Raw genomic sequence first — 12,526 nt, 5'->3', positions numbered from 1 at the left:
AGATTAATGTTCAAGGTGGTTTGCATCCTAAGAATTCACAGGGAAGTGTTGGACATTCTCAAAAACACATTTTTAAAACGTTTTTAATTTATAGTTGGAAAATTACATCTTTACATGAGCCCATTCAGATGTTACAGGCAAAACAGGCATCTATGAGTAACCACAGGCACACTATGGGCAGACTCTTATTACACTAGATAAAGCCACATGTAAAAGGTGTGGCTTGTGTTAAATATTTTTCTTCATAAACTTAATGAGCTTGAGGCAGTCTGCTTTACATAGTAACCAACCTGCATTTGGTCATTTCATGACACAGATCAAATGAAAAAACAAAAGTAAATTTGGGTGGTTTTAAATATCCAACTTATTTACAGGTCATGGCTCATTTAAAACAGGGTTCCCATATTTCCTTTATGTCCAAATTCACCAGCCTGCTTCCTGAAGTACTACATGTGCTCTCCACACTGTGTGGATTAACAATCCAAGCAGTACCAGACCACACTGAGGCCAGCTGTGTTTGTCAGTCACTGGAGAGCATGTGTAAACCTAAGGCAAAAGGGTGTTGAATTAGGACAAATGGAACAAACACAGGTCAGAGCATTCGCACCATCACATAAATCCACACTACTTAATGCCAGATCACATATGTATTAGTAGGGGTTAATACAACCTGCCTTCCTTAGTTGCAGTCATGAATCATTTGGGATATGCTTCTGGTTCTGATCAGAGCTATGCTACTGTTTCAGTACATCCGAGTAGATGATTAATCTGCAACAAAACTGCTGGTGAGGCAGGATAACTGGTAGCTAGTACTGACAGTGGGGGAAAAAATTCTTTGTTCACATAGGTGCAAAGATGAGTTCAAGGAAGGAACTTCAAGAAATATTTATTTGATAAAATTCAAGACTTTCCAGGCTTTTGGGAACCCTGTAAACACAACCAAACAAGGACTGGATGCAGGGTTGTTTTAACTTTTACAGGTTAGGATTTTATCTCAGTGATCCCTTGTGCATAACGGCCATTTGACAAAAAAAAAGAAAAATTGGGGTCTGTGAGTAGGCATTGGAAGAAAATGCGTTTCCATGTGGAGGAGGTATGTCATCTATTAATCGTCCGTAAGATCCTGAACAAAAAGGACCTCGGAGCGGCTGAGCCCTGCCTCTTTGAGTGTGGGAGGATTAGGCTGCTGTTCAGTCGGAAGGCAGGGCAGGACTCGGCGAGGGAAGTTTGTTACTATCTGAAACTTCTCCGGGGTTTCTTTCAAGGAGAAAAGGAAGTCGTATATTACCTGTGAAAGAAATATGAATAAAATCATGAAAAGATGTTTTTAATAAAATCAAATTCCATTATCAACTGACGAACCACTGGAGAAATCAGCCAAGCTCATTATGGAAAATGGATGCACTCACTGTCAGAGACTGCCCAAAGAGGAATCTTCTCTCTACTCGTGTATCATTGGGCAGCTTAAACACTATTTTGACACTTTCTGCATCATCTGCAGGTGGCTCTGGAGGAAGACATTCTGACTTCCTTTCCTTTTCTTCTTCAAGTGTCTGAAGAAAAGATAAATCAAAAAAAGAGCTTAGTTTACATCAAGTAGTAACACCTCATGTGTAGTTTAATCACGCCTGTGTGTAAAATGGCACAAGGGACCAAAAAATAAAGTCACCCTTCGTCTCCGCTCCTCCGCAAGTGCAGTCTGTCGAACCTTCTCCTCCTCCTGCCGCCGCTGTTCCTGCTCCTCCCTTTTCTTGCGTTCCTTCTCCTGGTCTGCACGGAGGGAGGCCAGGTAAGCCTCATCCTGCTGCTGCCGTAGCACTTGGGTCTGGTTCCTCTCCTCACTAAAATGAAAGCATGTAGTATACTACTACTACTACTGACCTGCATTTGTGAGTGCAATGAAAGAGGACTGTGTGACTATAAACATATGACTAAATATGAAATAAACTGATTAACCATCAACTTCAGATTGTGACACATTAGACCTTCAGTCCCTTAGAAAACATGCATTCCACTTTGCCCTGTACAAGGTATTTCAAAGTACAGAAATCTAGTGTGAACTTGCTTTCCTGTACCGTTCAAGACGTTCTGACATCAGATATGTTTGGTTGGCTTCCATGATGAAGGTGAGTTGATTGATTAGGTCCTCTGGCTGGATAAGACCTTCAAGTCTTCCCACCACAGTCATCTTGCGGTCCTTCAACATTATCATGGCCAGGAATGGATAGGTGTTCTCTCGCAGTGCTTGGGACACTAAAATACATACCAAGGAGTTTTCAGTCAAGACTCACTGTTTACATGGCACCATTATACATTTACAGTCAAACTCGGGATGCCTGACTTTCTTGGGATAATCTACAGTAAATCCTGTGGATTAGCTCATGTTGATAATACACACAAATATCTGTAAATAAACAAAAATCATCCCTTCACCTTGACATAAGGTGCTGCAGTATATCCATTTTCACATTCTCTAATTTGTCCATTTTTTAAACAGCTACATATGATGTGAATAACCATGTGCATCTCCAATGACAAATGATTTTAAATCACAGAATACAACAATATTTAAATGTCAGATGACAGCAAATGCAGAGTTAAAAACATATACATGTGCATACCTCTGTAACCCTCAGGCTTGCTGGTTGAGCATGCCCAGAAGAGCATTCGTGTGTTCAGGAAGGTTATGACCTCCTCTGTACATAAGGTGGAACTAGGAGAGAGATCAGTAGTACCATCTAAGTAAAAAGCCCACTTTATGCACACATGCATAGTTTTTACAAAATATATAAATATTAGGATTGTAAAGATTGTAAAACTGCAAACAAGTATTTTGTGTTACCGGCAAAACTCATCAGTGTCTTGATGATCCTCTCCGTGAAGGTACACTAATAGGTAGCGAAGCTCCCTCTTGGCATCATTCAGTGCCTACATGTGACACAGGAAACAAAAGCAATGTAACAAAGATCAGTTTTACTTTGTCAACGGAACAGAGCAGAAAAATATGCCTCAGTGCATTTCTCTGAACCTACCTGGCTGTATGTGCCCTGGTAAAATACAGGGTGTGATCGGCCATAGCTCTCTTCAAAACTATGAATAAAAGATACAACGTCTCCTACAGGGTCTGTCACGCGACCACGAGGATCTGGCCTGATGAACCGCAGGGCAAACCTAGAAGGAGGGAGGATGGGCTGTAGCAATCAATATTGTCCTCTATCCGCCATGTACAGGGGCCAATAAATGATCTTGAATTACCTGAATATGTCCAGAAGTGTGTAATATGTAAATCTGAAAGGTAGCATTATCAAGTAGTAACTCCATCCTAGTAATCCCTAAGAAGCAGAGCCAACAAAGACAATTACCATTTAGGTAGCAGATGCAAACATAAATAGAGTTTTTTAAATACATTTAAAGTTACAAAAAGCCACAAAAGTAATCTAATTTAAAAGAAACCACATATAGCATTTATACTTTTGAGAACTAGCTTTTATGTCAGAACAATAAGTGAGTGATAGCAATTCACGCAGGTGAGTGAAATGTGTAGTTTAAGAATTAAGCGTAGACAAATTAAATAGAAGACAAGATATTAAATAAGAGTATTTTAGATGTGTGGAGTCTCCAAAAGCACAGACATGGAAGCCTCCAGACCTACCCTGGGTTGTGGCCTTGAAACGATGTAACTATATACTCTATGGTCTGCTGTATTGACCTGTAATGGTCTGGATGGTGGAGGGTTAAATACACTGGGCACTCCTTCCTGCTCATTAAGTCTGTCTTGTACTGCAGCCTGAAACACATCAAAAACATCATATTCTCGTCTCATTATGTCAGATCAAACCAGGGCAGCTGACTGGATTTTATTAGGAATAAGAATGTGAAAAAATGGATTACGCTTCTATTGTACATGCTCTAAAACCAAGAACATCTTACCTCTATGTTCCAATTATGTTGCTCTAATGTTCGACGACATTGGTCCATTGACTCCAAACCAGTTAGGTCCTATAAAACAAATACATTCAGATTTAATTGAGTTTCTTAATTAAACCTTACCGGGTTTCTGGCAAAGTTTCTCGTGAAAAAAAAACTTAGACTCGAATCAATAAACTCGGCTCCCAAGCAATTAAAAGGAACGACGTGATTAGTAAAACATAGTTTTAACTATACATCCAGCTAACGTGAAAACTATACTTCATTCAGAATGACATTAGAGGTTAGCTAGTATTTTTAAGTACTGGGCATTTTCACGGTTAGCTTAGCCATTACTAGCTAAAGATCAGAATTAAAGACCGCAGAGGAAGGAACCAGTCTCACATAAAACTGTTTAGCATCACTAAGACAAAGATGCGTCCCTGATAGGCTTCAGTGACAGCTCAATCATGACTGCTGTGCTAACGTTAACTCAGCAACTGTTAGGGTAGCGTCAGAGGGAACCTAACGTTTAGCTGAGTTAGCTCAAAGTCAACAATTATACAACAAACGCTGTATGTGTAATGTTGATTCACATGGTTAGACTTGGAACGCGTGCAGGAGTAAAATATACCAAGTATGAAGTCATATAGTTCCACCTGTGGCCTTAAAACTCTGCGAACTTGTTAGCTAGCTTAGCTACTGTTAGCTGGTTAGGCTAACGCTAGCTGTGACTCAAGTTGACGGGCAGCGTTTGAGGACTGGGGGTAACGATAGCGAAGTTGACTGTACCAAAAGCGCTTAAACACACGCAACGTCTCCTGCTTACACCGATTCATTGTCAACAATGACGTAATAACACATAAGGTCTCACACAGGGACGTGTTAGTGTGGAACTTGAACTGTCTACCTGAAATTGGAGGAGTTTTTCGGTCTGCGCCTGGGATAACTCTGGCTCCTCTGGCGCCGCCATCTTACCTCGCCAATCATCAAGCAAGGCGTAACAACGTCAACTGTCTTTTCCTGATGCAGGCTTTGTTGTCACGACCTGTGCAGGACAGCGCCGCCTAGCGCCTGGGATGTACCCTGCAGGATGGCCACTCAGGTCTAAAGGCTTGGACGCCGTCTTTGAAACTTATAAATAATAATAAATTTGACTTAAAACCCTCAACAAAAAAATAAATTAAAATAAAATAATAAATTATTACTGTAATAAAAACTCCGGATTTTTAACTGCTGTAAAAAGTTTTTCTTTGTAGGAGAAAGATAAATTTCTTCTTTTACACCTGCGCACACACACGCAAGTCTTACACATGTTGGACAACGTGACAAAAATATGCTTTTATTTGGCCATTTGTGGTTTAAGCTTTATACACTTTATCCAACACAAACTGAATGTTTAGCTGAAAAACATCTAGGTTTAGCATGGTAATGTACAAAGCCAAAGAAACAGCAAATGTCGCATGAAAAAGTGAAATCCAGAAATCAGTTACACAATAAAGGAAAGTGAAATTTGTGTGTACTAGTTTCATATGTTATATTATGCCACTTCATTTTTTCCCCTCTACCATAATGATATGGTATCCAAATTTTGTCTTGACAGGAGGGTCTGTGTAGATAGGTTTGTCCATGGAGCTGACAGGTAGGGCAAACGCAGCATCCTGAAAAGATCCAACCATCGATCCACGAGTCATCCACCCAAGATCGCCCTGTCAGGGATAAGACGGTTAGAAAGAAACCACATCTGATCAGTAGGAAACACATTAGAAACATTGGTTATAATATTAAAACTGGTACATTTAATGTTAATGATGATGATGGTATAGAATTCACATGAAAATTACAACAGGGAACGTTTTATGTATTAGTTATGAAACTAATACATTCATGACTAATTAGTATTAGTTATAAAGGTATTAGTTATTGTTAACTATCCACCATCTGTGAGTAACAGTAATTTAAAAAATTAAATTAAGAATTCCACCTATATTTTCACATTTCTCCAGCAGATGGCGTCCCACTTGATCGTGTATTTGCCTAATATGTCTCTAAAAATTGACCATTGGGTCGTATAAACATCCTTCAATGCTTGGCTGAGTTTCAGCGATTTCAAGTAACTAAATATTAGGGTGGTTTACCTGCCTAATCTCTACTGAACTTTCCTGGCAGCTGTGAGTGTATCTGTGTAGGTGTCATGATGCTGTACAGAAGTGAATAAGCAGAAGAGTATGCAAAGATTTTGCCGTAACCAAAAATACCACACGGCCAAACTATCTTGAAATCGTTGATGATGCGGGAAAATATCAGTAATTAAATCAATTAAGCGCTTCAGGCGTGTAATACCTACAGCATGAATAAAACGCGTTAAGCCTTGAAATGTAAACCTAAACAGAGGCAGCACCTAAACCTAAATGCAGCCGTTAACCCATAAGCTGAACCCAATAAAAAAGCAAATTGAAACATGTTCTTTACTCCTTGTCTTGCTTTGTCTTCACTGTATTGCGATGCCACTTCGCTAAAACGGACTCCAGCCTTTAGTTTCTCCATTGCCTCCATGCACTTTCCATGTTTTTCACAGAGAATGTGCCGTACCTGGGGAAAAACATAGTACAATGTCTAGGAACCTTTCTGTACCTCCTAGTATTGATGCACAAATAAACATACACAAATACCTCTTAATAGTTGATCACGATGGTTAAACACTTTAGCATTAAAGTACCTGCTTTTATTACTTCTTAGTTTATGATTACTGAAAAAAAATTCCTTTAAATATTGCAGTGCTGCTGCACTGGATTGCATTACGTTATATAGTGGCCAGACAGTCTGTATATAACTATAATGTTCATATTATTCAGAGAACATGCCCTTCCCTATTTGAAATAATAATTCAAACATAATAATGTCATAATATATTGTCTGTAAGGGCCAAACTATTAAAAGTATAAATAAATGTTTGACTAAATGACTAAAAACATCCAGGTTAGGCATTGATTATTTTAGAAAACAGCAATTTGTCCTAAGGTCATTCAGCTTTTATGTTATTTCTCTTCTCTTACTCATCAGCACTGAGTCACACATTATGCCGCTACTCTGAGGGTCGAAGTAGGTTATTGTATAATAAAACGAATAATGCAGACCTCCCCCTTTATAACACATTGAGCTGTTCCACAGCATGAGCTAAAGATAGAAGTGTGAGTGTTACCTTCAAAGCAGTGCCGCCTTTAGGTGCTTTATCTTTTTTATCAGCATCTGAACTTCCCGAAGCAGCACCTACACGGGTTCACAGTTATAACACAACGATTAAGCCCAGAATAACCGTAACATGCGACCACAACAGGCCCAGAGAATCAATGTCATCATATGGTGGAGTGTGTTACAGTTGTGCGCTACAAGCTAACGTATGCGTGATTTTAAGCTAATATCGCGCAACACATAAGAAGCTAACTAATAGACTGACCTTTACTAGCTTTACCGCCTTTTCCTTTTGGTGGCATTTTTATTAACGAATGCAGATACAGATTATTAAAACAGGAAAACTATTAGCATGCGCCCTATTGGTGTTGTGAACAACATGCGCAGAAAGATGCGCTGACGGCTCAAATTCTTCTTCTACTGTTTATCGTGGGTTTTAGAGGTAGTTTTTGCCAATACCGCCACCTAGTGTAAAACAACAAAATACGAGACTTGTATTTAATTGTATTTTATATATTTATTCTTGATGAGTATTAAAACGTTTTCATTTTATTCTCTAGTTGCCAGATTAAACCGTAGTCGACTACTGCTATTCTAAGCATCTACCGATTAAAAAAAGTTACACACTAATTTATTTAATATAGTGTAGGATGTATTTATTGTGTGTATTGTTTGATAGTTGCATTCTTTTGGGGGCATTTAAGGAAAATTAGATACACATATTTTAGTAGTTGATCAGGCCAAAGTTACCATATTTAGCGAATATTCAAAAACAAAGCAAACGCGATACACTGTATGAGGAGCATAGTGTTTATTTTGTAGTCACGCTTTAATTGGTGCATGTAAGCTACAGTTGCCTAAAAAGCAAGCGCTTATCTTTTGATGCAAAAATGCACAACCATAAAGAAATGAATCAACACAAAAGTTACAAGAAACGTGTTTTGGGGGAAAATATCAAAGAGGTTGCTTAAGTTAGAGCTACTGATAGGAACAGTTGCACTCATTGTTTCTGAGTTTGTTTTAGACTGTCTGGTCTTTTACACGCGTCTTCTTATGTAACTTGATGTTTATGAAATGAATGGTTCGCTCCCGTTTTCGTCCAAAAACTGAAAACATCACTGAAACCAAAACCAAGTATATTCATAACCTAAAATCACTGATAAAAACTGTCTAGTAACAAAAGTCGCACTTCTCGTGCAAGTGACTCGCGCTCTCTCTAGTTTCGCCTCGTCGCGCGGTTACTATGGCAACGAGACTGGACACAAACGCTGGGGGACGCGTGCTGTCACCTGCGCTGGGCTCGTCGTACAGCCGCGTTAGTGCGTACGGAAAAGCGTTTTGCCGTCCAGAGCATGGAGTCGTACGAGAAGGTTTTGTGTTTGGGCAGGGGAGGAGCGGCGGACGTGTTCCTCATGAGGCACGCGGAGCGCAGGAGCCTGCACGCGGTGAAGCGGATCAAAGTGGAGGACGCGAGGAAAGACGCGACCAAGAGTCAAAGTCAGAGGGCCGTCCTCCACGAGGCGGAGATCATCCGCAGGCTGGAGCACCCTCACATAGTGAAATGCACCGATGCCTTTGTCAACCCTGAGGACGGATTCATATACATTGTGATGAACTACTGTGACGGTGGGACATTAGATGATAAAGTCAAGGAACGGCAGATGCAGGAGTTTTTCACAGAGAGCACTGTGATGGGGTGGTTTGTGCAGGTGACTCTGGCTGTGAATTACATCCACGCGGCCCGAATCCTGCACAGGGATATTAAAACCTCCAACGTGCTGCTGACAAAGCAAGGTGTGGTCAAGTTAGGGGACTTTGGGATTTCCAGAGTGATGACCAACACGGCTGATATGGCCTCCACATGTGTGGGCACCCCCATCTACCTCAGCCCTGAGCTGTGTCAGGACGTCCCCTACAGCTCCAAGTCTGACATCTGGGCCCTCGGCTGCCTCCTCTATGAGGTCTGTGCTCTCAGGTCTCCGTTCACCGCCACAAACCTAATGAGTCTGTTTTACAAGATCACCAAAGGACAGTACAGCCCCGTTCCCGGCCTGTACTCGGAGAGCATATGCAGTTTAATACAGACAATGCTTCACCTCAACCCAGAAAACAGGCCCAGCGCGGCCTGTTTACTCAGCCTCGCGTACGTGCGAGGTCACCTCCAGTCCGTAAAACACAAGGAGGCAGAGTGTGACCCGGTGACGGTCCCATCAGAGCGCCGCGGCATCAACAGAGGCGTGAGAACGGACACGGAGGCCACGCTGGAGCACTCCTGGGTGGAAACAGCCCAAAACACCGAGAGCGGCGCCAGCGACGTGGAGGACGACGCCGCGTCGTGCGCCGGAGGAGCAAACCTCTGCAACGACCACTATCCTGAGGACTTCGATGAAGATGAAAGCGTGTCCTCTCTGGGTGAAGACAGCGAACGCTCAGGCCGCCTAAGCAGCGAGTCTGCAGGTTCTAATGGTAACGAAACTGAAACAGTGGTAGAAGAAAGCTGTTGTTCAGCTGTTTACACAGAACCGTGAGAAATATTCTCTCACATTAATGTAATGTCACACATCAAAGCTTTAAGCAGTGCAAAGGTCGATGATCGTGAGTGATTCTCATAAACACTTTGATTCCAAGAACAAATGTTCACTTTCCACCTCCGTGGTAAAACGACTCTTTCCGTTCCCCCAGACATTCCTGACGTTTCCGAACAAGCCGAGTACTCGGACGATTTCGAGGAAGACGATGAGAGGGAACCTGGAGACGACACGGAGCCGCGGCCTGAGCTTCAGCACCCGCGCGCCGACGGGGTGGAGCAGCGTCGGCCCTGCGAGGCCGGAGGACGGGCACCGAAAGCACTGAAGGAAAAGGGTTAAAACGGGTCTCAATGAGTGGATCAGTGACGTAGTATCTGTCGGACCCGAGGTTAGAGCGCTTGCACGGATCCTCCATCCGGCTGAGTGACGGCCTCCACCCTCGGTCTGCGTCTGGAACCTGCTGCCACACTTCCTGAACGTTCCTGAAAGACATGATTTTACATCCTCACACTAGATGTTAATTCAACAGCAACAGCTTTTTTTTTTTTTTTACATTTTACATTTTTTAAACCTAAAATCACCGTTGTGGTTCGTTCCTTGTGTCTCTAACTCGCCTGCCACGGGTTCAGCTCGGCTCAGGCTTTTTGCCTCAACGTGAGATAACGGCTCGGTAACAAATTGCGCCTTTGATGGCTGCATGTGGTGAGCGCAGCTGACCGCAGAGATGCTGAGATAATGTCACGGGAAAGGATGAAAACCTGCAATTAACAGCTGGCTCAACAGTCAACACTCTGCAGGACAAACAGCTTCTCAACAACTGGCAGCGCATTCACTGAACTCTCACAATAACATCCATCAGGTTTCGCCTTCGGCAACATGTGACAGATGTTATGACCCTGAGAATATGTTCAAGTACAGAATACAGTTAATGCTGTTCTTAAGGTTCAGCAGGTCACTATTGAGTGAATTTAATGGTCATGAGCATTATTCTGTTCCACAGTAAATACAGTTCTACTCATGTGGATGCAAACTCATCATTTGAAGCTGTTGTCTAACGAAGCCGCGCTGACGTTAAGAAGTAAAACAGTTCTACTTCAAAGGTCACTTGAGGCATATTTTGGATTTCTGGTAATGGATGACAAATATAAAAGAATTCTAACACTTATCACCACACTCTCTACAAGCTCCGTCACTGTACTGGGTGATAGTTACTGTAAGAAGAATCTTCTTCTGCGTTAAAACTCAAGTCATCGAGGGGAAAACTTCAACTGCGAACGCACCAAACTCTAAGTTAGGCGCTCGTGTCAACGGAAATGTAAGATTCAGGCTTTATCAGTACACCATCTCTCATGACTTGACCCAAGTTTTTCCACACTCGCAGTCAGCAGTCTCAGGTTCACCCACAATACGTTCTCTTGCACCATGCAGGCCCCACTTCCCTTGCACGCACCAGCGCCTTTCCATGAGCTAATGCTGCGCGCGCACGCCTTTTCCTCCAGGCTGCAGACGACGCGTTTTCCCACGTGAGCAGAAACGGGCCGCGTTATGGGCGCCGGGCGGGTCAGGGTGGTGCGTGTGGGGTTGGCCACGGAGGCTTCTATGAAGAGATGAGGTTTGATCTGAGGGTGCGCAGAGCCCAGTGTCTGCGATAAATCACTTCCCCGCTCACAAACGGCCCATCACACAGCATTATGACGCATGACCAGCAGCTGAACCCCGTCGGGCATCGTGTCTGCAGACCTGTGGCCTTTTCGAGATTCCCCTACGTGTACCAAGAACCCTGACGTTCCCCCATAATCCTCCCCAGATTGACACCTGCACACTCATCTCCTGCTCCATCCACCGATGGTGTCAAGAGACAAAGCGGCGGAGTAACTTCCACGATGACGCAGGCAAAAAAACGCCGCGACCGCACCGGCACCGTGATGCAGCGTGAGTCACGCAGCTCGGCTCCGCGGAGACCTGAACAGATGACACGGGTGGTTTGAGGAGAGTTCGGCGAGTTTTTCGTTGGAAGGAGTGTGAAAAGATGCGAGCCTGGTGTCAGACTGGTCACTAAAAGGACAGGACTTGAAGCTACAACCGTGCTTTTGAGTTGATAGCGGCCACACAGAACACACAGCATGTTATTTGTGTGCATATAGATTTTATCAGGCTTTTGCTGCGACAGTTGTCTAAAAGCCCCCTTCCACCTCACGCCAAAGGCCACCTCACACACTCCTCTGCTTTGGTGAATTTGCACATTTCGGGACCTCTAGAAACACTAAACGCCCTCTTTGACGTTTCATCCTTTCAGCATCACCGTCCCGCGCGCGTACTCGAGGAATGATTTTGCGAGAGCATGCGGGTCACCTACATGGGGCAAACCCGGGGCCACAGCCTCGAGTGTGGTCGCGAAACACGACGACAGCGCTGAGGGCAAGGTGTGAAAGGGACTGTACTGTAGCTTGAAGACCCTTAAGTCATTATGCACCCCCCCCACACACACACACCATGAGGTGTGAGTCATGTGCACCACTAATTATTAGTCACCAAAACCCAGTGACCACCGTTCCAAGTTACTTTACGACCCGAGACATGAAATGTTGAATCACTGGAAATTCATGTGACCGAGCAAATGAGCAAATAAGGAATGAACAATTAACAGGTTCATTCCGCTTTACTGGAACGCTGTTACTCCACGACACCTCAACCACACAAGTGTGGTTGTTACCCAGCATGCATTGCAATACTTTGTTTTTTTTAAATGTTCAGGGGCCTGGTGCAGTGGCCACATTTTACTCGAAACAGCACATTCAGACGAAAACACGTCAAAAAGGTTGTGCACAACAAGGCAACAAGTTGATATGGACGGAGATTGAATGCTGGAATTACAAGACACTAGTTACAGAGGTGAGATC

At 43.2% G+C, this 12,526-nt stretch overlaps 3 protein-coding genes across 4 annotated transcripts; 1 reads left to right on the top strand and 2 right to left on the bottom strand.

Annotated features, from left to right (window-relative positions):
* Positions 1 to 67: 67 nt before the first annotated feature.
* Positions 68 to 4,975, bottom strand: faf2 (Fas associated factor family member 2). Of its 2 annotated transcripts, none has more exons than XM_029165688.3 (11): positions 4,817 to 4,975; positions 3,931 to 3,999; positions 3,653 to 3,787; positions 3,256 to 3,332; positions 3,033 to 3,171; positions 2,843 to 2,928; positions 2,622 to 2,713; positions 2,076 to 2,253; positions 1,670 to 1,841; positions 1,410 to 1,553; positions 68 to 1,288 (listed from the first exon to the last, which is right to left on the bottom strand). In XM_029165688.3, exons 1-11 carry the CDS (start codon positions 4,877 to 4,879, stop codon positions 1,106 to 1,108), a joined length of 1,338 nt encoding a protein of 445 aa, XP_029021521.1. In that variant the 5' UTR covers positions 4,880 to 4,975; the 3' UTR covers positions 68 to 1,105. The 2 variants fall into 2 exon arrangements, with proteins under 2 accessions (XP_029021521.1, XP_055368492.1); XM_055512517.1 differs by having other exon boundaries at positions 3,710 to 3,787.
* Positions 4,976 to 5,227: 252 nt separating this feature from the next.
* On the bottom strand, positions 5,228 to 7,507 carry pin4 (protein (peptidylprolyl cis/trans isomerase) NIMA-interacting, 4 (parvulin)). The gene is made up of 4 exons (XM_029165736.3): positions 7,364 to 7,507; positions 7,109 to 7,176; positions 6,379 to 6,498; positions 5,228 to 5,615 (listed from the first exon to the last, which is right to left on the bottom strand). Exons 1-4 carry the CDS (start codon positions 7,398 to 7,400, stop codon positions 5,457 to 5,459), a joined length of 384 nt encoding a protein of 127 aa, XP_029021569.1. The 5' UTR covers positions 7,401 to 7,507; the 3' UTR covers positions 5,228 to 5,456.
* An 848-nt stretch (positions 7,508 to 8,355) lies between these two features.
* LOC114864744 (serine/threonine-protein kinase Nek4-like) lies at positions 8,356 to 10,712 on the top strand. The gene is made up of 2 exons (XM_029165698.2): positions 8,356 to 9,564; positions 9,781 to 10,712. The coding sequence occupies exons 1-2, from the start codon at positions 8,451 to 8,453 to the stop codon at positions 9,963 to 9,965; spliced, it is 1,299 nt and encodes a 432-aa protein (XP_029021531.1). The 5' UTR covers positions 8,356 to 8,450; the 3' UTR covers positions 9,966 to 10,712.
* Positions 10,713 to 12,526: the final 1,814 nt, after the last annotated feature.

This window comes from Betta splendens, chromosome 10 (genome assembly GCF_900634795.4).
Source record: "Betta splendens chromosome 10, fBetSpl5.4, whole genome shotgun sequence".
In the NCBI taxonomy this organism is placed as follows: Eukaryota; Metazoa; Chordata; class Actinopteri; order Anabantiformes; family Osphronemidae; genus Betta; species Betta splendens.
The sequence above is the reverse complement of the archived record's forward strand: the minus strand, read 5'-3'. Positions and strand labels throughout refer to the sequence as shown.